This window comes from Vipera ursinii (assembly GCF_947247035.1).
Source record: "Vipera ursinii genome assembly, chromosome: 2".
NCBI classification, from domain to species: domain Eukaryota; kingdom Metazoa; phylum Chordata; class Lepidosauria; order Squamata; family Viperidae; genus Vipera; species Vipera ursinii.
The window spans coordinates 22,877,810-22,903,806 of NC_139513.1; the positions used below are offsets into that span (position 1 = coordinate 22,877,810).

Below are 25,997 nucleotides of genomic sequence, written 5' to 3' on the forward strand. Positions count from 1 at the left end.
CCCTCAAGCATTGGAAGACTGCTATCCTGTCACAGTTCTTCTCTTGGTTAGACATACCTAGTTCCCACAACTGCTTAGCTTGAGTCTATCTTCTGAAGTTATTTTACCCGTCTTGACGTCGACTGCAAATTTATGAGTTCTCTTCATACCCTCTCATCTAAATTAGTTATGAGGATGCTGAAGAGTTCTGGACTAAGGCAGAATCTTGGGGTACTCCCTTGCATGCTTTCCTCCATTTAGATGTAGTGTAGTGTAGATTACACACTTAGTGGGTCGGCCAACCAGTTGTGCATCCATTTGGTGGTGATACTGTCTAGCCCACATTTTTTTCTGTTTTACCAAAAAGTAGGCTGTGGTTTATTTTGTCAAATGACTTACTGAAGTCATAAGCCACTTTTTTCAGGGCCATTTTAATTTTGAACAGACACTAAATGAACTGTATTAAGGATTACCTGTAGGTTTCTTCTAGTCTATCATGAAAGGTGAGTTTATTTATTTATTTATTTTAATCCTATTTATATCCCGCCCTTCTCCAAAGACTCAGGGCGGCTTACAATCTAAGCACAAATCAATGTGCTTAGCAATAGCCTTCATTCTATGTATATGCCTGCTTATTAGGGCTTTCGCCCCCCCCCCCAAGTGGCATTATTACAAAGTCAGCTTAATTGCCCCCAACAATCTGGGTCCTCATTTTACCTACCTCGGAAGGATGGAAGGCTGAGTCAACCTTGACTCTGGTGGGACTCGAACCTGCACTAATTGCAGGCAGCTGGTGTTACTTAAGGAGGCATTAGCCCACTGCTCCACCAAGTTTCCTTGAATCATCCTGGGAAACAAAGCAATTTGTCACAGTAGTTGGTCTTCTGATCTGCTCCATTTAGTTTAATCATTAATATAGCTGCTCCTCTCTTACAAATGATACAAATGGCTTTGGGTGGCTTGCAAGATTAAAAACAAACAACCCTCCAAAATATAACACCGCCCACGAAAACATGCCCAAAGACAAACTATTAACTAATAAGCATCAATAGTAGCAGAACTCATCTCTCCCCCCACCCCACCCCCTGCAATGCTTGGGGAACAGATGCGACTTCAATGCCTTGCAGAGGTTTAACACAGTTGAGTTCTTCCTATATTTTTATAATATTTAATTATGAAGACAACAGCATCAGATTGCAAAGCATTTTTTTCATTCTGGAAAGGCAGCTTATACAGTATAAGGGTTGTTCCTTCAAATCATCCCAGTAACATGTCTGTGAGCTATGTTGGGCGTGGAGTGAGACACCTATCATGAACTTCCGTGATGGAGGTGGGATTTGAACTGGGATATCTCACCCAGAATTCAACATCTGAACCACTGCTCCATGCTAATTCACTTTATTTACCTTTTGTGAGTCTACGACCTGGATTTCAAAATGTTATCTCATTTTTGTTTCTTTATTCTGGGTGAGAACATTTAAGCTTTACAGTGCTTTGGATATGGTTTGCTTTGCAATACTGGAAATAAAATCAGCTACTTTAGTTATGCAGTGTTTTGGATATGCTTTGCAGGCAGATTCCATGCTAGCACTTCTCCACCTTCCTAATAAGAGTCAAAACATTCTCTGGTGTAGGAAATATAAGTGTTATTTAATAAAGTTATATGCCAGCCATTTCAAACAAAGAAAAAACATTAAAATAACGAATATTCATATTACAATAACTTGAATATTAGCAAAGATGGCAAGAAAGGGAGCACGGCACGAACGAGTAGAGGTAGAAAGTTCTTCCTTCAAATCTTCTCAGAAACACCTGTCAGTCATGCTGAGCTTAGAGTGAGGCTCCCATCCTGAGCTTCCATTGACGGAGAATGGATTCAACCTGGGATTCTCAACCAGAATACGACATCTGAACCATTGCTCCATGCTAATTCTCATCATTTACCTTTGTGAGGCCACAACCTGGATTTCAAAATGTGATCTCATTTTTAGTTTTTTATATATCGGGTGAACATTTCAGTTATGCAGTGTTTTGGATATGCTTTGCTTTGCAACCCTGAAAATGGAAGCAGCTGCTTTAATGGGATGCAGATGCTAATTCTCATCATTTACCTTTGTGAGGTCAGAACCTGGATTTCAAAATGTGATCTCATTTTTGTTTTTTTATATCGGGTGAACATTTCAGTTATGCAGTGTTTTGGATATGCTTTGCTTTGCAGCCCTGAAAATGGAAGCAGCTAATTTAATGGGTTGCAGATGCCATGTTAGGTCTTTTCCACCTTCCAAATAAAATTCAAAACATTGTCTGGTGCAGGAAACACAAGAATTATAGGATTATTATTTATTAAATTTATATGCCAACCATATCAACCAATTATCAAATAATCATCAAACATTAAAATCATAAATATTGACTTTAAAATTAACTTTAAAGTTAACAAAGATGGCAAGGAAAGGAATAAGGCACAAATGGTGTAAAGGCAGAATCTTTCCTCAGACCATTAACAACCTTCAGTATGCTCTGAAGAGAGTAGAGGAGGGGGAAGGAAGCAGGAAGGTTGGAGGGAAAGAGGAGGAGAAGTGGGGAGAAACGGGAGGGGAGTGGTGAGGGAAAAAGGAGAGGAGAGGAAGAAGAGGGAAGTAGGAAAAAAGGAGAAAGGGAGAAAAAGTAGAGAAGAGGGGAGAGAGAGGAGGGTGGGTAGAGCGAAAGGGGAAATGGACGAGCAGCACCCAAACTTACATGTATGTACAGTATTTATGTATGGCGATATACAATACCTACAGCATTACTGATATAACAAATGTTAAATACTTGAAAAAATGTTTATATTTCATTGTTTGGTTTGTGGTATATGAAAGGAACTGTGAAAAAAAACACACACAAAAAAACAACCTTCAGTATGAAATGCCTCCATTATGGTTCCAGGCCAATCGGCACAGATTATAAATGATGATTGTTAAATGATAAGAAATTAAATATAGATATTAAATACGATTTAAAATTATGAAATAGAAATTGCTAATGATGATTAATGAAGAAACGCAGATAGGGGGGACTCGAGGAAGTCTCCCGAAAATGATTAGTAAGATTAGGAATAACGGAAGCTAAGTATTCTTGTTGTATTTTTGTTGATTGTATTGTTCATGTTATGTTTTTTTTATATGTATATATTTTTTTTGTTTAAATATGTTTATATAAAAGCAATAAAAATTTATATTAAAAAAAACCACAGATTATAACACCCTGGAAGAAGACAGTGAGAAATCATTACCATTGTCCTGATACACAACCTGCATGATTGTGTCCATGAAGTCAGCAGGAATCAATCTTGTTCAAAGGAAACTTCTATACGACAGTATAGAAGCTGGCCAAATAGCAAATTCAATAGGATAGTGAATAAAATATGCAAAAGACACTATTGTCTTAAAATTACAGACTGTAAAAAAGGATCATTAAAATAAGTTGGGTCGTTGAAGAAATAAGTGTTGAATTAAAATGCATGTTAGATAAAAAGGTTTTTAGGAGGGGCTCATAATGAGGACTGTAACATACAGCAAATGTAAAGTAATTACATGTAGTTTTATATTTGCTACATGTGAAAAAGTGTACCGTATAAATAATGTAAAAAATAATAACAAAGACAAATAATTAGTGTAACATAAAAGGAAATAAATTCTTTCTCCCAAAGTGATGAGCAGATCTGAGTGTAGAGAGCTTGTGAGCACTTTTCCCAGAAAAGCAAAAATAAAATGTTGGGTTGCAGTAGATGAAATGAATAATTTTTTTGCAAGGACAAAATAGGCCCATCCAGTCAGTTTCCCATCTTGATGTGACTCTCAGCTTCTTTAGAAGATTATGGAGGAAGAGTTTTATACAGATGCAAATGTAACACAGTGAGAATCAGTGATATAACATGGACCTATCAGGGAAATATGAAATTGCCCCAAAGGGTCAATAGATGGGGATAGGACAACTCATCACAGCCAACTCTCTATGGCTGTCTCACCAGAGCTGACTCATCCTAGCTGACTCACTGCAGCTAACTCACCACAAGACAGCTTGCTGTGGAACAATTCAACACGGGATAACTCAAAAGAGAGACCAGTAAAAAAGCAGCTCATCCCAACCTCAAGGAATGTCATGGCTCCATTGGAGGAATGACCGGAGGAGCAGGACGAGGCAACCCGGTTCCTTGGGCCTCAGAAGGATTGCTAGAGAGGAAGAGAAGGCACAGAATGACAAGAGTGAGGGGGGAGAAGATGGAAAAAGGGCAGGCCGTGGAGCAGAAGAGTGACGGAGCTCCGGAGATGAGCAATTGCGCCCCCCCCATCCCTAAGCACAGAGAATGGAGAAGGCTCACCTGGAGAATAGGATTTAAGACACCACGGTGAGGGACTTTTATTGGGAACAAGTGTTGTATTTGCCAGCAACACTTGCCATGATTCAAGACTTGCTGTTTGCTCTGCTTTGCCTTGCCTAGCCTTGCCGTGTACGAGTTCACAGTGACCCAGCTCGGCTCTGGCCATGGCCCCGGCGAACTCTCTGTGCAAGAGACTCATGTGACCGAGTTTCCTGAACTGTTTTTGCCTTCAGAACTGTGTTTCTCTCTCTCTTGGACTGCTAGCTTCAAGGAACTGCTTGAGGTGTGTGCATATGTTAGAGCCTTGCTCTTGGGCTTAAAGTGAAGTGTGGGGATTTGGGGGAAGGTTGGTTCAATAAAAGGGATCCAAGCCTTCGCATTCGCGGCCGTTACTTATGTGCCTCACCCCGGGTCATAATAAGGACTTTTAACCTGAGAAGATTCAAACCTAGATGAAGACGAGGCGCTGAATTGTCCTGCGGTGAGTCGGCTGGGGCAAGTCAGCCATGGTGACTTGAACTAGTCCCAGAGGAGGAACAGAGCAACTTTGTTAAGCTAGGATTTCAAGACGGATCCTCAGATTTACAACTAAAATCTATGTGGCAACTAGCAAATCTGGGTGTGACAGGAGATACTACGCACACAGATGCTTCTCCAATAAACTCTGCTCAAGCCAGGAGCTCCCTTTTTTTTTTTTGATGAGGTTGCATTACCTGGGCTTGTAACAACTTTCTGGCCGGCTGCAGAGAAAACGTTTCTCCATGGAGCATATGGTACTACTGGCTCCTTTTCCATCTACATAAGCACAGAAACCTTCTCCTCGCACTGCAAACCTGAAAAAATACAGGAGTTACTATTTGCCTGGGCAGAAAATAGCATTTGGAAAAAAAATAGCATTCCAAGAACGTTCCCATATTTAGAGAATAGGGAACATCCACCAACACTGCACTTTCAAATGCACTTGATCACTATTTCTATTTTCTGTTATTTACAAGGGTGTCAAACTCAATTTCATTGAGGGCCGCATCAGCATTGCGGTTGCCCTCAGGGGGCCGGGTGGGTATGGCCTACTGGGTGGGCATGGCTAGAGTGCGTATGGCCTACTGGGTGGGCGTGGCCAGCTCTACATCATTTGCAACAAGGGTGTCTATGGGGGCCTGGGCAGGAGTGGGACAGATCTGAGGGTCTCTGGCAGAAGGAGGGTCTCTGGGCCAGGACCAAGGCAGTGGGGGCCGTTCCCTCACTGTTTCCAGGATGCCTTCGCGGGCCACATGAAACCACTTCGCGGGCCGGATCCGGCCCCCGGGCCTTGTGTTTGACATGTTTGTGTTATTAGAAGAGATTCCAGAATGTTTTGAATTCATCAGTGGGTAGCTAGAACCAAAAAGACAATTAGCCAAACCTTAATGAAGTAACTTCCATGAACTGTTTTCAGAATTCAGTGAACACTTTAAATCTGAATATTGTAAGTTGTGAGCACTTCCTAAATAATAGAAATTTGAGTATGATACTTGGTTATCCATATATTTGCCATTTAATAATCTGAGCTATTTAGTATCAAGGAAGCACATATGGATTTTGTTGTTGGGTATCTGTGAAAAAGTTGAAGTTGTACTTTGAAGTACAAAGCGCAAAAGGAATATTTTGGTTCAAAATTTCAGTGATCAACTAGACCAGGGGTAGGCAACCTTGGCTCTTTTATGACTCGTGGACTTCAACTCCCAGAATTCCTGAGCCAGCCATGCTGAGGAGAAAGGGAGAGGTTTCTATGCTGAGCCATGCTGGCTCAGGAATTCTGGGAGTTTGAAGTCCACGGGTCATAAAAGCGCCAAGGTTGCCTACCCCTGAACTAGACAGTTAGGCATGTTCTTGCACCTCTGAGGTACTGCACTGAAACACTGAAATTTTAAATTCAATTTTCAGATCCATACTTTGTAATTCAAATTCCAAATGTTGTAAACTTGTTAAAGGGTTTGATATATACCTAAGTTCAAATTCATTAAACTTTCAAGCACCTGACTTGATTATAATCAGTCTTAAAGGTAAAAGGTAAAGGTTCCCTCTCACATACGTGTTAGTCATTTCCAACTCTAGTGGCTGGTGCTCATCTACGTTTCAAAGCCGAAGAGCCAGCGCTTGTCCGAGGACGTCTCCGTGGTCATGTGGCCGGCATGACTAGACACCAGAGGCGCACGGAACGCTGTTACCTTCCCACCGTAGTGGTCCCTATTTTTCTACTTGCATTTTTATGTGCTTTTGAACTGCTAGGTTGGCAGAAGCTGGGACGAGTAACAGGCGCTCACTCTGTTACCCGGCACTTGGGATTCGACCCGCCAAACTGCCGACCTTCTGATTGACAAGCTCAGCGTCCTAACCCACTGAGCCACCGCGTCCCTTTTTAATGTCTATAAATGCTTCAAAAAGAAAACAAACAAACAAACAAATAAATAAACACAACATACTTACTGGTTTTTAAACTCTGTGCCATTGAACCATTTCCAGACCTGCTTAATTTCTCTTGAGAGACCAAACCAATAATGAAAGGGATGGAAAATTTCCACCCAAAAATCCTAAAAGGGAAAAAAAATGCATAGTACAGTAAAATCCTTATTTAGCACACTAATCGGAGAAAGAGACTGTTATCTTCATTGGCACAAGAACATAAAATTAAGATAATACTAATGTATTAACTGAAATGATGTATACAGTCATATGAAAAAGTAAGTACATTTTCAGCTGGTCCTTAGCAATTCTTAAAAAGTACATAAATACAACCTCTGATGAACAACAACACATGACATATTGTATCGTGTCATCGTTTATTTTATGAAAAAAAAAATCAAAATGGAGAAGCCCTGTGTGAAAAATGAAATAACCCTTACTGCTTTCTAGAGCAGGGCTTTTCAACCTTTTCACCGATTGCACCACTTTCAGAATATGACAATATCCGAGTACCACCAATCGCCTAGCAAGGAGTCAAAAACCTGATGACCAAAAACCCCCGGAAAAGTAATGAAGTACAGGTAGTCCTTGACTTACAACAGTCTACTAAGTGACTGTTCAAAGTTACAATGGCACTGAAAAAAAGTGACTTATGACCATTTTTCTCACTTGACCATTGCAGCATCCCCAGGGTCATGTGATTTACATTCGGATGCTTGGCAACTGATTCATATTTATGATGGTTACATTGCCCCAGGGTCACGTGATCGCCTTTTGCAACCTTCTGACAAGCAAAGTCAGTGGGGAAACCAGATTCACTTAGCAACCGTGGCAAGTAAAGTCATAAAATGGGGGCAAAAGTCATTTAACAAATTTCTCTCCCCCCCTTTTATATCCTCTCTTCTCTCCCCCTCACCTTTTGCTTTTCACCTTTTACCTTGCCTAGCCTTGAGAACTGCCTTACACCTTTTACCTTGCCTTTGCCTTAAGGACTGCCTTTTGTTTTGTGCCTTGACTTTGTGCCTTGCGGACTACAGTTTGTCTCATGGACTCACTTTGCCGGGTAGACTTGTCTTGGGACACTGGACCTTGCCCAGTGAGCGTCCTCCTACTCTGTGGATTTCTTTGTTATATACGGGCTGTTGTTTGGTTGCCTTTAGGGTAGTGTAGGGTGCAGCCTTCAAGGGACATGGTGGCTCAGTGGGTTAGGATGCTGAGCTTGTCGATCAGAAGGTCGGCAGTTTGGCGGGTCGAATCCCGAGTGCCGTGTAACAGAGTGAGTGCCTGTTACTCATCCCAGCTTCTGCCAACCTAGCAGTTTGAAAGCACGTAAAAATGCAAGTAGAAAAATAGGGACCACACCGGTGGGAAGGTAACAGCGTTCCGTGCGCCTTTGGTGTCTAGTCATGCCGGCCACATGACCACGGAGACATCCTCGGACAAGCGTTGGCTCTTCGGCTTTGAAAAGGAGATGAGCACCGGCCCCTAGAATCGGAAACGACTAGCATGCATGTGCGGGGGAACCTTTACCTTTACCTTTAGGGTGGAGCCTTACCGGTCATTGGAGGGCCGTTTGTTGGACCATTTACATAGAGTAATAAAGGACTGTTTAGATAAAAAAATATCAAATGCCATGACATATGTACACTTACAAAGATCATGTGCAGGCTATTTGAATTACTGCAATCAATGCAAAACCAGAACTGAAAAACTGTCAAATAATTCAAAGTGCAGGTTGTACAAAGAGGCAGAAGAAAAAATAGATCATATAGACAATTTGTACAAGAAAACTGGGCTGTATTTGTGTTATGATGTACTGCTGGAATTATTAATAGCACACAAGCTGAACTGGACAGGAGAAAGTTAGTGACAATTCACTACGCATTACACCCTCTTAGTGACACTGAAAGATTATATCTGTCCTGCAGAGATGGAGGCAGATTTTAAGTCAAAGTGTCAAAGAAAAGCATGCATTGGCTGATTACATGATAGACATCCAAGAATACAGACGGATGTAAGTTAAAAATTGGAACTTAAGAATCGGGAGAAAATAAAAGATGAAAATCAAAATAATGTAATAAACAAACAGAATGCTAGCAAGGAAATGATCAATTTCTACCAAAAATGGAAGGGAAAGTGGATAAAGATGAAACCTGGCAATGGCATAAAACTGGAAATGAAAAAAAAAAGGAAAACAAAGAAACTAAAGCCTTGATTTTGACTGCTATTTGAACTAATGCAATCAAGGCTAGAATTGAAGAAAAAAATTATCAAATGATTTAAAGTGCAGGTTGTGCAAAGAGGCAGAAGAAACAGTAGATCAGGGGTGTCAAACTCAATTTCATTGAGGGCCGCATCAGCATTGTGGTTGCCCTCAGGGGGCCGGGTGGGTGTGGCCTGGGTGGGTGTGGCCTACTGGGTGGGTGTGGCCAGTGTGTGTGTGGCCTACTGGGTGGGTGTGGCCAGCTCTACATCGTTCGCATCAAGGGTGCCTATGGGGGCCTGGGCAGGAGTGGGACAGATCTGAGGGTCTCTGGCAGAAGGTGGGTCTCTGGGCCAGGGCCAAGGCAGCGGGGGCCGTTCCCTCACTGTTTCCAGGATGGCTTCGCGGGCCGCATGAAACCACTTCGCGGGCCGGATCTGGCCCCCGGGCCTTGTGTTTGACATGTCTGCAGTAGATCATATACTCAACTTGTGTAAGAAAATCACACAAATAGATTGTAAACAATGAGATAATACAGTTGCCAAATGATTAACTAGAATATGTGTAAAAATTATGTGACAGTAATGAACATTTGGTGGGAACTTGTAAGAGTACTTGAAAATAAGCAGATTTAATTATCGTGAGATTTCCAAATACAAACTGACAAAAGTGTTGGCTCTTAACGCTAGATTTAACTGTGCTTGAAAAGAAAGAGTGGCTAATTTATGCAGCAATACCAGGAGATAGTAGAATAGAAGAAAAAGAATTGGAGAAGATCAGAAAATATCAAGATCTGAATACTGAAACTGACAAGTTTATAGCGTAAACTGACCAGGATGGGTTTGGTGGTTATTGTAACACTAAATACCATATCCCAAAATCTTGCATGGCTCTTAGAAAATCCACACATTGAAACAATATCCATCTGTCAATTACAAAAGGCCATGCTGCTGGACCTGCAAATATACTACAATGATAGAACTGGCAGATGTGACTTCACGATACAAATCTCCTCTCAGAAACTAAAGACTTGGAACATCTGATCAAGAAAATCAAGAGAAGAAAGTGAGAATTTTGGTCTTTTTCTGAGCATCAAAAAGGCCAAACTCATGACCCGCTGCAAGGAATGGAAACATCAAAAGAGAAATTGAAGGGGAAGTGATAGAATGTGTAGAAAAATTCAGTTTTTTATAATCACAGATTGCTCAAAGCAGTGAATGCAGCCCAGAAATAAAATGTGAGATTGCACTGGGCCACACAGCAATGATGAACTTGAGCCAAATATGGAAAAGAAAAAAAAAAAAGCAAGGACGTCAGTCTGGGAACCAAACGTAGGTTAGTCTCTTCTGTAATGTTCCCTGTAGCTACTTATGGCTGTCAAAGTTGGACCTTAAAAAAGCAAGATAGGCAGAAAATAAACTTATTTGAGCTGGGGTGCTGGAGAAGACTCCTGCGTATTTCTTGGATGACAAAGGATGACAAAGGCAAGTACTGGAGCGCATTGTGGGCTGTTCCCTGACACCACTGGATGACATCGCCAGGGCTCATTGCCTTGGAAGAGTGAGGAAGATTCTCAGGGATGACTCACACCCTGGACGGTATCTCTTTACTCTCCTACCATCCGGTAGGAGATATAGGAATATAGCCAGCCGTACCAACAGGCTGAAAAATAGCTTTTATCCGTGGGCTGTTAGGCTTTTAAATGGGACATAATCTTATGCAGAATTGACTTGGGAGGCCGGTGTGTGGTGTAGTGGGTTCACATAGTGTGGTGGGATGGAGGGTTTGTTGTCACTGTGTGTTGGGGGGAGAGAGCACGGGGGAGGGGAGGCTCAGCTAATCTCAATGTACACATGTTGTACTTTGACAATAAAGGTTTTATTATTTACTATTATTATAACACCAGACATGTCACTGGAAGGCAAAAACCACGAAACTGTATCTCACTTACTTAGGCCATGTTGTGTGTGAGAATTCACTAGAGAAAGCAATTATGTTTGGAAGAGTTAGCGATAAAAGGAAATTAGGCTGCCCAAGAATATGTGGCTGGACACCATCAAACCTGAGACCTGCTAGAACATAAGAGAAAAAATCAAAGAAGTAAAGCAAGATTGGAAGATGTCGGGACCTGGCCCACAGATCTGGCAAGAGTCAAACAGGATTGAATGGATAACATCATCATGATCAATGGCGTCCGGATTTTTTAACCCATTCTTTAAGTTAGCTGAAACTGTTGCAATGTAAAATATCGTTTGGATACCTTGAGGGTATACCCAAACAGAATGAGAATTTTAGTAATATATAAGGTAAAGGGAAAGGTTCCCCCGCACAAGCATGCTAGTCGTTTCCAACTCTAGGGGCCGGTGCTCATCTCCGTTTCAAAGCCGAAGAGCCAGCGTTTGTCCGAGGACGTCTCCGTGGTCACGTGGCCAGCATGACTAGACGCCAGAGGCGCACGGAACGCTGTTACCTTCCCACCGTAGTGGTCCCTATTTTTCTACTTGCATTTTTACATGCTTTTGAACTGCTAGGTTGGCAGAAGCTGGGATGAGTAACAGGGGCTCTGTTACATGGCACTCAGGATACGACCCGCCAAACTGCTGATCTTCTGATCAACAAGCTCAGCATCCTAACCCACTGAGCCACCGCGTATATAGATAGTAACAATAAATACAATAGGACTGCTATGTGTGTGATGCCAGGACATTTATCGAATTAAGAATGATTTGATTTCATTTGATTTGATTTGATTAAATTTATATGCTGCCCTTCTCCCTGAGGACTCAGGGCGGCTCACAACAATAAAAATTAAAAAACATAAATTTAAAAATTTAAAAAAGAATTAAACAACAGATACAATAATTACAAGACAATTTAACCCAGTAAAAAGCCTAATTAAAAACCGTAGTCAGTCCAGGCCCGCTTGTTGGAACAACCAGGGCTTCAGGTCACGGCGGAAGGACCGAAGGTCAGGGGCCGTCCGCAGCTCTGGGGGCAACTCATTCCAGAGGGTCGGCATGCCCACAGAGAAGGCTCTCCCCCTGGGGGTCGCCAGCCAACATTACCTGGCTGACGGAACCCTGAGGAGGCCGACTCTGTGGGAGCGAACCGGGCGATGGGAGGTTGACAGGTAGCAGGTGGTCTCGCAAGTACCCCGGCCTAAGCCATGTAGGGCTTTAAAGGTTATTACCAGCACCTTGAATTGCATGTCTAATTATTCCTTACCAATTCCTTCTGTGTATCAATCACAGCCAAGGATGCATTAAATGAAGAACAGGTCGTTAAACTGAGAGACCAATTCTTTTCTTCTTTTGATATGTAGAAACATTTTCCTCTGTATCCAATCCAGAAATCAGGGCAGGCAGCGCTTACAATGGAAAGGCAAGGCAGACACGTTTTTGTTCTATAAACTGGAAAAAGAAAACCAAAATGGACAAATCATAGAGCTCACAATTAACTACATTTCTGACAACACAGTTTGAATTGTTAATATCAATCTACCTCATTTAAACTGTAATTCCAGGATTTAAGGAAACCAAGTGAGTTAACCTGTAAATACAGCGAGTGTTAAGTGCAGAATATCAGAAGCCAAGGTGATTCAAATGAATGCAAGTTTTATTTCATGTAAATCCTCTTTATTGTATGTAGATTGCAGGTAGATTCCCTACAAGTATCTGAACTACCAACAGTAAAAGCAAATTGGCGATAGATAACAGTCAATGGAATTCAAGGTGGGGTGGACTTAAATCTCTTGTGGGTGCAAAGGGACTTAAGGCTGATGATGTGCTTGACTCCTCCCTCAGCGTCAGCCTGGTCATCTCCTACAAACAGTTCACAATTATTGACCACATTTGGGCCTAGCAATTCCATCACTAAGAATAGGCTTGTGAAGTGAAAAATCACATGACTGCCCAAGTTATAAAGGCAGTTAGTTCGTCAGTTTCAGCTGCACTTAAACAAATCACCACAAGCAACATTACATGACTGCAACTTGCGACTTCCTAATGGCTTCCCCATTGACTTTGCTTGTCAGAAGCTGCCCAAAACTGAACTAGTAGATGAATTTGTGTACCTTGATAAAAAAATTATTAAAAGCGAGAAATGGATGGAGAAAGTTTAAGACTGCAAATACTGATAAAAAGGAAGGAGAGGATATGTGGTTTGTTGTTGTTGTTGGTTAGCTGCGAAGTCGTGTCCGACCCATCGCGACCCCATGGACGATGTTCCTCCAGGCCTTCCTGTCCTCTACCATCTTCTGGAGTCCATTTCAGGTCACACCTACTGCTTCAGTGACTCCATCCAGCCACCTCATTCTCTGTCATCCCCTTCTTCTTTTGCCCTCAATCTTTCCCAGCATTAGGCTCTTCTCCAGTGAGTCCTTCCTTCTCATCAGGTGGCCAAAGCATTTGAGTTTTAGCTTCAGGATCTGGCCTTCTAAAGAGCAGTCAGGGTTGATCTCCTCTAGGACTGACCAGTTTGATCACCTTGCAGTCCAAGGGACTCGCAGGAGTCTTCTCCAGCACCATAGTTCAAGGGCCTCAATTCTTTGCCTCTCAGCCTTATTGTCCAACTTTCACTGCCATACATTGCAACTGGAAAGACCACCGCCTTGACTATAGTCCGTTGTAGGAAGTGAATATCAAGGAAAGCAAAAATAGCTTGTGCGTAAGAGTGTAGTTCTACCTATTCTGTTGTGTTCTTTGAAAACGCCATCAAATGGGACTTAGGAGGTGCCTTTTCTATTGTGGTGCCTGCTCTCGGGAATTAGAGCTGTGATGACGCAGTGATTAGAATGCAGTATTGCAGACTAATTCTGTTGACTGCCAGCTGCCCACAGTTTGACCTTGACCGGCTCAAGGTTGACTCAGCCTTCCATCCTTCTGAGGTCAGTAAAATGAGGAGCCAGATTGTTGAGGGTAATAAGCTGACTATGTAAAACTGCTTAGAGAGGACTGTAAATCACTATGAAGTGGTATATAAATCTAACTGCTATTGCTATTAAGTCCCCCCCACACACACACACCCTGATATCTGACTGGCCTGAGTTGGCTTTTGGGAAAGCTCTGAAGACCTGGCTATTCTCTTGGGCTAGGATGTTACATGAGCTTCTCCTGGGAGGTGTAATAGATGTTGGTGGGTGACCAACTGTGTATTTCATTGTGACTTTATGTTTTTATAACCAAATATATTGTAATTTTATTTCTATAGCTATTTCTATAGATTGCCTGGAATCCTACTTCTTGCAAGTTGGATGACCATGTATATTCTTTAAATTAATGCTCCCAAAACCCTTTCTTTAATCACACAAAACCATTTATCTGAAAATCCTTTTTATCCAATGTAGGGTACTCTAAGTCAATTTAAATGTCTCTGTTGGGATAGGGTAACAGGTTCTTATGTCATTACCCAAAGAAAAACAACTTTCACTCAGTTTGGGGTAATTTGCTCAGGTTTGGGTAGCACTGCTTAAAACAAAATAAATAACTAAATATGGAAGTGAGAATTCAGCACATAAGGAGAAACATAAAAGTAGATTAGCTATCATAGGAAAAGGACCAAATTTGGTGTAGTGATTTAAGACATCAGGCTAAAAACTGGGAGTTCTAATCCTGCCTTAGGCCCAAAGCCAGCTGGGTGACCTTGGGCCAGTCACTTTCTCTTAGCCCAGGGAAGGAGTTGGAGACAGGGGCAAGCTACTTCCAAAATCTTGCCATGCAAAGTGCAGAGACTTGTCCTGGCAGTTCCTAGAGTTAAGATTAACACAAAGGTATCATAAAAGAACTTCTCAAAAAAGCTACACTAAGAATGGATTATTTGAGCGTGTGTGATAAAACAAATCAAATGCAAATTTGTTTATGTTAGATTGGGGAATCTTCTTTCCTTTCCTCTCTTCACTCTGTACCTGCTTTGGCTTGTCACAGAACAACCTTCCCTTCCTGGGACATTTGTGAGTGTCAAAAAAAAAAAAGTCTAGATGGCAATCAACAGCAGTGCAATTAAATTCCTGCCTTTTGGATACGCAGGCAACAGTTGCGAAGTCGTGTCCGACCCATCGCGACCCTATGGACAACGTTCCTCCAAGCCTTCCTGTCCTCTACCATCTTCTGGAGTCCATTTAAGCTCACACCTACTGCTTCAGTGACTCCATCCAGCCACCTCATTCTCTGTCGTCCCTTCTTCTCTTGCCCTCAATCTTTCCCAGCATTAGGCTCTTCTCCAGTGAGTCCTTCCTTCTCATTAGGCGGCCAAAGTATTTGAGTTTTAGCTTCAGGATCTGGCCTTCTAAAGAGTAGTCAGGGTTGATCTCCTCTAGGACTGACCGGTTTGATCGCCTTGCAGACCAAGGGACTCGCAGGAGTCTTCTCCAGCACTACAGTTCAAAGGCCTCAATTCTTTGGCGCTCAGCCTTTCTTATGGTCCAACTTTCACTGCCATACATTGCTACTGGGAAGACCACAGCCTTGACTATACGCACTTTTGTTGGCAGGGTGATGTCTCTGCTTTTTAGTGTGCTGTCTAGATTTGCCATGGCTTTCCTCCCCAGGAGCAAGCGTCTTTTAATTTCTTGGCTACAGTCCCCATCTGCAGTGATCTTTGACACATGTACAAAGTCTAATTTTCAACTGCACTGCAGCAGTCCTCACCTTAACTCATTTGGCATACCTCACCCCCAGTTGCTATGACTTCCTTCCAAATTGTTCTGTGGTTTAGATTCATGCATGTGGTGATCTTCATTTAAATGACAACAACAGCAGCAACAAAACTAAGGAGAAAGGTAAAATAGAAATGTCTCCTTACTTACCAGCCAATGGAATTGTAGCAATGATCAAAGCTGCGAATACAACAGCTGCTACAGTGAATATATGGCACTTAGTTATGACCGCTGAAAAATAGACAGGAAAATATTAGGAGACGACATTCGTAATTTTATTAAGACTGTTTTGATTTTTTAATGTTTCACTGCCTTATAAACCACTCAGGGTTGTAGTCAGATTACAGCATACTAAATTAGATTTTGTTATCGGATTTGCAGCTGTTGATCCCACCAAGATTAATCCTTCATGTCCCTCATCTCCTTCTCTCGCCCTCCATAGCAAAAGGTGGGGAACTATGGTCCTTCTACGACAAGTCATAAAGGAGTCATAGTTTCCCATCCCCCCTCTATAAGGAAAGAATAAAGAAGCAGTTAGTGTGACTTCAAGGAGCACAGAAGCACAGCCTTGGTGTCTGTTGTGTGTGACTTTCAGATTTCTTTCTCCACAGAACAGATAAAGTAGATCTGGAATGGCTTACACCAGACATGGCAAACCCAAGGCCCGGGGGCCGGATCCGGCCCGTGAAGTGGTTTCATGCGGCCCGCGAAGCCATCCTGGAAACAGTGAGGGAACAGCCCCCACTGCCTTGGCCCTGGCCCAGAGACCCTCCTTCTGCCAGAGACCCTCAGATGTGTCCCACTCCTGCCCAGGCCCCCATAGGCACCCTTGATGTGAACGATGTAGAGCTGGCCACGCCCACCCTACTGGTGCCATAGGCACTCTAGCCACACCCACCCAGTAGGCCACGCCCACCCTAGCCACACCCACCCGGCCCCCTGAGGGCAACCGCAATGCTGATGCGGCCCTCAGTGAAATTGAGTTTGACACCCCTGGCTTACACCCTCTATCCTTCTCATAGTTGTGAGACACACAAAGTCAATCTCAATCCCACTACTCTTAAATGCCTAACAGCTCTGACAGATGAGAAAGCTTGGCAACACTTGTGAGAGTGCTAATTTCCAAGTCCAAACATTCTGTATCGCAAAATACAACTCAAGTGCTGCATAGAGCAGTGGCCTCCAAACCTTTTGGGCAGAAGGGACTGTTTCTGTGGAGTTTTTCTGCAGACTGGAGGGGGGGGGCATGGTTTGGTGCACTGTCTGCATCCCAGGCATGTGCGGATGGGATTTGCTTGTTTGCACGACCCAGTTTCTAACATGCTGCAGACCAGTCTGGTTTGTGGCCCGGGCCTTGGGGGACCCCTGGCAGAGGACAGCAGTGAAAAACAGAGCATGCCATCCCAACCTAATCATCAAGACCGTAGTGGTGCAATGGTTAGAATGCAGCACTGCAGGCTACTTCTGCTGTCTGCCTGCAGCCAGCAGTTCGAGTCTCACCGGCTCAAGGTTGACTCAGCCTTCCATCCTTCTGAGGTCGGTAAAATGAGGACCCAGATTGTTGGGGGGAATATGCTGACTCTGTAAACCGCTTAGAGAGGGCTGCAAAGCACTATGAAACTGTATATAAGTCTAGGTGCTATTGCTATCTTCTCCAACAGCATTACAGCAGTTAACCAAATCTTGTTCTATGAGGCGAAGTTATTAACATCAATTCCTTCCCCCTTGGATGGATGATCTGGACTTCTGTCTCCAACCGTAATAGCCAAGTCAGTGGCAAGGTTTCTGTCCTGAAGATTATGTGGGAAACTCACCAAACCTCCCATGTTGGCCAAAAGTCAGTTTTGTGCGTGATTTTTTTATTTTCAAATAGAGGAACATCCCAAATTCCTCTCCTCAAAACCAGGGGAAAAAAAGTAAAATAATATCCTGATTTTCACATAGGGTGGCCCAGCTTCACCCACTCTTTTTCATTACTTCTCCCTTCAAGATTACAAAAGATCCCAGGCAGGCTGTCTACCTTTGTTTTTACCAGCATTACACGGACTCTCTGCATCAGAGCTTCCAGGAGAAGATGTACTTGTCATCTCAGTAGTCAAAGGATCACAATATCCAGAAACAACTTCTACCAAAATTGAAAGGTAAAAAGTTAGGGTTGAGTTTTGCTAGTGAGAAGACGCTGCTCCCAATACCCAACCAGGTTTCCCTCTTTCTCAGACAAAACCACTTCAATAAAGATTTTAAATAGCTGAAACCTCACAAAATCCTCAAATCTTGCATTGCCGAATATTCACAGGCAGAACCCAAGGTGACTTGCAAAAAAAAAAAATCTCATGAGAGTTGATCATCTTGCAAGATTTCAGGTAACTGTAGTCGTAGGAAAAACTGGGCCTAGATCTGGGATATTTCCACTGCTTTTGTGGTGTACATTGGAAGATCTCTGCTTTTGCACAAGCAGGTTTGTATACTGCTGAATTCTCTCTGAAACTGACACTCCGCACAGAATCCAAGGTGCGAAAGTCTCTGATTTGCTCAACAAGCCTCTTAAAGCTTAGAAGATCATCTGGAAGAGTCCTTTCAGCTGCTCTTCCTGGTTCATCAAATTTAGAGTAGAAGCAGGGATGACTGAAGAAAACAATCCTACAGGTAACCATTTCTCTGACCAATTTCCCCCAATTCTACCTTGAATCCAGTTATCTCCAGATATTCAGATCAAAACTTTTCCCAATTCATGTTTTTTCAACTCATGCCTGGCTTACTTATTGTGATTCCTCCACTTAATGTAGCAACCAACGTTTTTAGCCATATAATCAATAAGTTTTCCTGATTTCATTAGGATGCCTTATGTACGGTCATTAGGATGCCTTATGTACGGTCACTCACACGCTCATGACCTCTCGTCTGGACTACTGCAACGCTCTCTAATGGGGCTGCCCTTGAGGACCACTCGGAGGCTCCAACTGGTACAGAATGCAGCCGCGAGAGTTGTGTTGGGAGTCTCCCGATACTCCCATGTTACACCTCTGCTCCGTGAGCTGCACTGGTTACCAGTTGTCTTCCGGGTGAGATTCAAGGTACTAGTAATGGTGTTTAAGGCCCTACATGGCATGGGTCCGGAGTACCTTAGGGAGCACCTGCTGCCGGCATCAACTTCCCTCCGCCCTGTGCGCTCCCACAGAGAGGGCCTCCTCAGGGTGCCACCGATCAGAGAATGTCGATTGGTGGCCCCCAGGGGGAGGTCCTTCTCTGTGGGCGCCCCGGATTTATGGAATCGGTTGCCGGTTGAGCTCCGGATGGCGCCCAACCTTCGCTCCTTCCGTCGCGATCTGAAGACACTCTTATTTGAACAAGCCAGCCTGGCCTGATGGGGGATGGGTTGGGTTTTTATTGTCATTTTTAAGATATGTACCGTATTTACTGTTTTTAGTTGGGCATATGTTTAATTTTCTTTTAACTTTTGTATTTTTGTATTTTTATATATCTGCCCTGTTCACCACCCTGAGTCCTTCAGGAGAAGGGCAGTATATAAATAAAATTATTATTATTATTATTATTATTATTATTATTATTATTATTATTATTATTATTATTATTTTTCTCCTGCTTCCTGTAGTTCTCAGTTAAGTGTAAGAAAGATCTGAATGCCGCACCTGCAATTATTCCTGGCATCTTCCAAGCTTTCTGTATTACAAAAACATATCAGGGTTCACACTGCATGGAAAGAAAAGAATTTGGTATTACTATACTCATCCTTGCACAGGAACATATATCTATATTTATCATATTATTTTTTTAGTAAGTATGGCAAGGCTACGGATCAGAAAAATGCCTTTTAGAATGATGGAAGAAATGAAGGTGAGAGAGACATATTGATATGAAGACAGTTGCAGAAACATGGCAAAAGAAAGCAACAGACAGTTAAGACTAAAAAAAGCAGAGAAACCAAGGGTGATTGCAGTAGATATAAATTGTTTTAGAAGTGGATGAGAAAAATTAGTGTTTAAAAGAGTGAAATAAATATAAAAAGTAATGAAACAATTTAGAATGGAATAGAGATGGAATGACTGAAGGAAGATTTTGGAGATGTTTATGAAAATATGATAAAACATGTAAACGAAGAATGCTTTAAAATAAGTGTTCCCCCCAAAATGCTGAAAACAAATGATGTAGGAATACTGAAAACTACATGACGTAACTGGACTAGGAGTATAAAATAAGCACACAATGTAATTTATAAAATGCACATTCAATTTTTAATTTGTGTGTGAAGACTGCATCTGTGACTGATGCTTCAAAGAACCCCATATTTATTATTTATTTATTTTAATATTATGCTATGTTAGTTTTTATTCTATTATTTTATTTTAGTATTCCTATAGCCACTCATCTCAACCAATGATTCTAGGTGGATCACAATTCAGAAACAATTAAATCTTAAAAATATTTCAGAACAATAAAAACAGTAAAAAAATCCTCATTAAAACAATAAAAACATTAAGACGTCTAATTTGAGTACAAAGTAAGACAGCCGGTCTGTTAACAATATAGCGGGAAGAGGGGGCGGTGGCTTGGTCCATGTAGTTCCTTCCCCAGACTCAGGAGCATAACCAGGTTTTTAAAGCTTTGCCTGATGGGCTCTGCACCAAGCAAACTCTGGGGAAAAAGGCAATCCCTCAGGTACCATGATCTCTATTCAACAGAAAATTGGCTGGAGTGATGATTAAAAGTACAGAGATTTGTTTGCAAAACATGCATGGAAGGTGTTCGGCAGAATTCTAACATGATGCAAGAAGGACCTTAAAGGTAAAGGTAAAGGTTCCCCCGCACATGTGTGCTAGTCGTTTCCGACTCTAGGGGCCGGTGCTCATCTCCGTTTCAAAGCCGAAGAGCCAGCGCTTGTCCAAGGACGTCTCCGTGGTCATGTGGCCGGCATGACTGGACGCCAAAGGCGCACGGAATGCTGTTACCTTCCCACCGTGGCGGTCCCTATTTTTCTACTTGCATTTTTACGTGCTTTTGAACTGCTAGGTTGGCAGAAGCTGGGACGAGTAACAGGCGCTCACTCTGTTACGCGGCACTCGGGATTCGACCCGCCAAACGGCCGACCTTCTGATCGACAGGCTCAGCGTCCTAACCCACAGAGCCACCGCGTCCCTTCAAGAAGGACCTTACCAACATTTAAAACAGTAAAATCAATCCAGTAGTTAGCGTGATAGAAACCAACAACACAACTCCCCCCCCACTCCCGGGGTGAAACAGATCTATCTTAATTTTGTTCCTAAAATGGAATAGTGTAGGGTTATTGCATCCAAACTCAGGCATCCAGAGTTTGGTGTGGAGCAGATAAAAATTACAATTTGGAAGAGAAAATTTTGCCTTTATTAAGGGGCTTCTCTGCCCATCTGAAAATTAGAATCACCAACTAATTCAGGCAAAGCAAAAACATTTATTAAGGGAGTCAAGTTCCTTTATAGGATGCAGAAGTTCTTTTATAGGATATAGACACAAATGATCTATGTAATACAACAGAAAACAAATGATCAAACTATAAAAGACACTGGTTTACATGTCTGACTTGACCAATACAAAACATTGGTTCTAGATAATATTCCCAAAGTGGCAAATTTACCTTGCATTATTCTTTCCCACCTGGGTTTGTATCTTTCTTAAAATTTGCAAACTTATTCAAGGACTTTCAGAAAATGCTATTGTGCAGTTGCCAAAAAGTAGTTCTCACATGCCAAAGAAATGTCTTTGACTAAGAAAGGAAAATATGTTTTCTTAATTTTTTTTTTAAAAAACAACCTGGGTTAAACGTGCAAATACCACATTTTAAAATGCTAATAATGAAGTCTGAAATTCGAGAGAACAGGGCCACCCTGTTCCTAATGCCTGTGACTCACAACAAAGGCTGTTCCTTGGAAAATCAAAATCAGTAGGTCATGTCAAATATATTCACAGCAGGATCTATACTATACAACCCAGCAAAGACTCATATGGGCGGCATGGAACAATACAGGTAGTCTTTGACTTATGACCATAATTAAGCACATTATTTATGTTTCTAAGTGAAACATTTGTTAAGTGAGTTTTACCCCATTTTATGACTTTCCCCACATGTTACGTGAATCACTGCAGGTGTTAAATTAGTAACACAGTTGTTAAATGAATCTAGCTTCCCCATTGGCTTCGCTTGTCAAAAGGTTGCAAAAGGTGTTCATGTGATCCGGGGACACTGCAAAGTCATAAATATGAGTCAGTTGCCAAGCATATGAAATTTGACCATGGGGATGTTGTAATGGTTGTGTGAAAAATGGCCACTTTTTTCAGTGATGTTGTAATTTCAAATGGTCACTAAACATATGGTTCCAAGTCGAGGACTATCTGTATTTAAATGGGCAATATACTGAAGAGTTTATAAGGTTGACTAGCCTTCCATTCTTCTGAGGTCGGTAAAACGAGGACCCAAATTGTTGGGGGCAATATGCTGACTCTGTAAACTGCTTAGAGAGGGCTGTAAAACACTATGAAGCTGTATATAAGTCTAAGTGCTAGTGCTATACACCACAGTAAGTCTCTTGAATTGGGACCAGAAAGCTTTGAGAAAGGTTAAAATAAATGTTACCCTTGGTAACCTTAATGGACTTTTGCCACCCAGAACTGAAAAATGATGCTTTAAGGATTTGTTTATAGATAAGAGGTGAGATACAGGAATAAGACATTTTCCACTGAAATACTAGAGAAGGTGATAAGTTATTAAAATATATACTTGTTATCAGTGCTTTTTTTGTAAAAGAAAAAGGTGCTGGAACTCACACGTGTCATACAACCCACCTTGCCTATCCTACAATTCAAGGTGCTGGTGATGACCTATAAAGCCCTAAATGGCGAGGGTCCGGGATATTTGAGGGAACACCTACTGCCAGCATCAAGTTCCCTTCGTCCAGTGCGCTCCCACAGGGAGGGTCTCCTCAGGGTGCCGCCGGTTAAAGACTGCCGGCGGGTAACACCCAGGGGTAGGGCCTTCTCAGTGGGTGCGCCTGCCCTGTGGAACCAGCTGCCTGCGGAGCTTAGGACTGCCCCCAACCTCCGTTCATTCCGCCGGGACCTGAAGACCTGGCTCTTTGAGCTCTCCGGCCCAGGCTGAGAATATTTTTAATTTTAATTTTAACTGGGTTTTAATTTTCTCAGGGTTCTATTTAATCTCTTTTAATTTGTTTTCACGTTTGTATTGTCTGTTTTTTAAATGCCCTGTAAACCGCCTTGAGTCCTTCGGGAAAGGGCGGTATATAAATCTAAATAAATAAATAAATAAATAAATAAATAAATAAATAAATAAATAAATAAATAAATAAATAAATAAATAAATAAATACATACATACATACATACATACATACATACATACATACATACATACATACATACATACATACAAGGTTCCATCCAAAAAAGGTGCCGGAACTCTGTTCTGAGCGTTCTATGAGAAAAATAGCCCTGCTTGTTATAGAGGTGAAGTCATTTCTTTAAACATTTCCTTCCTTCCTTGCACATTTTAATTTCTCTTTTGGTTTTTAGTTGGTATTAGTTCTTCTCTTTTTAACGGCAACGTTCAGTAACATTATTACATAAGTGCTTTTTCTTCCACGTCCTAGTCAACAAAAAGCTATTATTGTGCTTCCTGCTGCCTGCAAGGAGGAACCTCATCACAAGGCTAGAGTAAATGCACTCACCAAAATGTACCGCAGTGCTAAACTAATCCTACTAATTATTGTATAATATATATCATTAACAGGTGTGTGATCCAACCTAGGGTACCCCGTTTGCAAAATAAAGCCCCCAAACCCAGAGAAGGACCTACATAAATTCTAATCACCCGGAAGGACAATTAACGATTAGAACAATTAACCAGTGGAACAACCTGCCTCCAGAGGTGGTGAATGCTCCAACACTGGAGGTTTTTAAGAAGAGACTGGACAGCCATTTGCCTGAAATGGTATAAGGTTTCCTGCCTGAGCAGGGGGTTGGACTAGATGACCTCCAAGGTCCCTTCCAACTTCTTCTTCTTCTTCTTCTTCTTCTTCTTCTTCTTCTTCTTATTATTATTATTATTATTACATGAATTCTAATCTCCCCGAAGTTATTGTTGAGGGGGGATTAACCTCACACTAAAGGACTGGCACGCTTTTTGACAAACTTCAAAGGGGGCGGGGGGGAGGGAAGCGTGCGACCCCGCTGCGAGTCCGCCGCCAAATATGGGAAACATCCGCGAGGCCCAACTACAGCTCCATCCAGGCAGCCCCTTCAGACTTGTTAGGCCTCGAAATCTTCCAGCTCCTCGGGCTAAAAAAAAAGCTAATTTGCCTTGCCTTTCCTATCAATTGCCCTGCGGCCAGCCTCCTCCCGCCCTCCCTTTTTGCTCTAGGGCACGGGGGTAGGCAACCTCGGCTCTTTTATGACTCGTGGACTTCAACTCCCAGAATTCCTGAGCCAGCCATGGCTGGCTCAGGAATTCTGGGAGTTGAAGTCCACGAGTCATAAAAGAGCCGAGGTTGCCTACCCGCTGCTCTAGGCCTAGGGCGTCTGACAGCAGATCGCTCGGTGAAGGCCCTTGGTAAAACTTGCTCGCCTCTCCCTTCTTCCGACCTGCCCATAAAAAGACGCCCCCGCATCGTGGAGCGCAGCATTACAAACGCGGGGAAACCCCGACACCCAACAGACCAGGCGCCAAGAGCGGGCCTGGCTCTCCGCGAGAGATGTTTCCCCACCACCGGCAGACCTCGGAGCCCCTTCCCCACCTGAGCGTATAGCGGCCGAGGGTTTCTTCCTTCTCCTCGCCTTTGGCGCCTTGTGCAGGCTAAATGACATCATGGCGGGCTCGCCGCCAAACGGGGAAGCTGGCGCGCTTCCGCGCGCAGGGTCGTTTGCAAAACAACCTCGTAGCCTCCCCGTTTCCTCGCCCGATCAAATCGTTGGGGCGACTTAAGAAACGCAGAGGCCGGCGCCGCTTTCGCTTCCCGCAGAAGAAGCGGCTCCCCCCTCGAGTTGCGTTTCCCAAGTTTGTCAAATGTCGAATTGCAACTCTCAGAATTCCTCAGTCCGCACGTCTTAAAACAGGGGTCTTCAAACTTGGCCCTTTTATGACTTGTGGACTTCAACTCCCAGAATTCCTCAGCCAGCATGCCTGGCTGAGGAATTCTGGGAGTTGAAGTCCACAAGTCATAAAAGGGCCAAGTTTGAAGACCCCTGTGACTTAAAAGTTGTCCAGGTTGGGAAACGCGACTCCAGAGCGGTCGCCTTCCCCCCCAACTCCATATTTGGGATTTTCCGATTTGTGTCTTCTCCGCTTACCTATCTGCAGCTCCCTAGTTATAGGCTGGCTAGTGCCGCCGCACCCTCTCCCAAAGAAATCATACCCATGTTGATGCAGGGGGGAAAAAAAAGCAAAGGCAAAGATCTGTGCGTGGACAATACCTTTTATGGAACCAAATCTAAGAACAGGCAACCTTGAAGTTCCTTTTAGGAAGCCATGTTAAAACATCCCAGGCAGATGACCATTCGCACTTTTTAATTATTGCATTTATATCCCACCCTTCTCCGAAGACTCAGGGCGGCTTACAAGCTTAGCAGTAGCCTTCATTCTATGTATATGTTCTATATAAGTCTGCTCAGTTCATAACAATTCTGGCCCGCGTACAAATTAAAGCCCTAATACAAAAATGGAAAAAAGAAGATGAAAACCCTGGGACCCAACACATTCATATAATTCATTCAGAAAACTATTATTTTTGTAAGAAAGGAGCCAGGTCTTCAAGGTTTCTCTGTGGGCGCGCCGGATTTGTGGAACCGTTTGCCGGTTGAGCTCCGGATGGCGCCCGACCTTCGCTCCTTCCGACTCGATCTGAAGACCTACTTGTTCGAACAAGCCGGCCTGGCCTGATGGGTGATGGGTTTGGGTTTTATTATTGTTTTAATGTATTTTAACTTACTGCTGTAAGCTTTTGGGCACCCTGTTTAATCTCTTTTAATTTTTGTATTCTTGTATTTTTGTATGTTTGCCCTGTTCACCGCCCTGAGTCATTATTATTATTATTATTATTATTATTATTATTATTATTATTATTATTATTATTATTATTATTATTATTATTTATATGCCTGCTTATTAGGGCTTTCACACACACCCCAAGCGGCATTATTACAAAGTCAGCTTAATTGCCCCCAACAATCTGGGTCCTCATTTTACCTACCTCGGAAGGATGGAAGGCTGAGTCAACCTTGAGCCTGGTGGGATGCGAACCTGCACTAATTGCAGGCAGCTGGTGTTACTTAAGGAGGAATTAGCCCACTGCTCCACCAAGG

General features: G+C 42.7%; 1 protein-coding gene across 2 annotated transcripts; it reads right to left on the reverse strand.

Moving 5' to 3' along the window:
* Nucleotides 1-1,608: 1,608 nt before the first annotated feature.
* On the reverse strand, nt 1,609-24,722 carry LOC310635853 (C-type lectin domain family 2 member F-like). Of its 2 annotated transcripts, XM_083355171.1 has the most exons (8): nt 24,434-24,722; nt 17,657-17,761; nt 15,787-15,867; nt 12,210-12,394; nt 6,806-6,909; nt 5,053-5,172; nt 4,107-4,190; nt 2,161-2,283 (listed from the first exon to the last, which is right to left on the reverse strand). In XM_083355171.1, exons 1-7 carry the CDS (start codon nt 24,504-24,506, stop codon nt 4,118-4,120), a joined length of 741 nt encoding a protein of 246 aa, XP_083211297.1. In that variant the 5' UTR covers nt 24,507-24,722; the 3' UTR covers nt 2,161-2,283; nt 4,107-4,117. The 2 variants fall into 2 exon arrangements, with proteins under 2 accessions (XP_083211296.1, XP_083211297.1); XM_083355170.1 differs by having other exon boundaries at nt 1,609-4,190.
* Nucleotides 24,723-25,997: the final 1,275 nt, after the last annotated feature.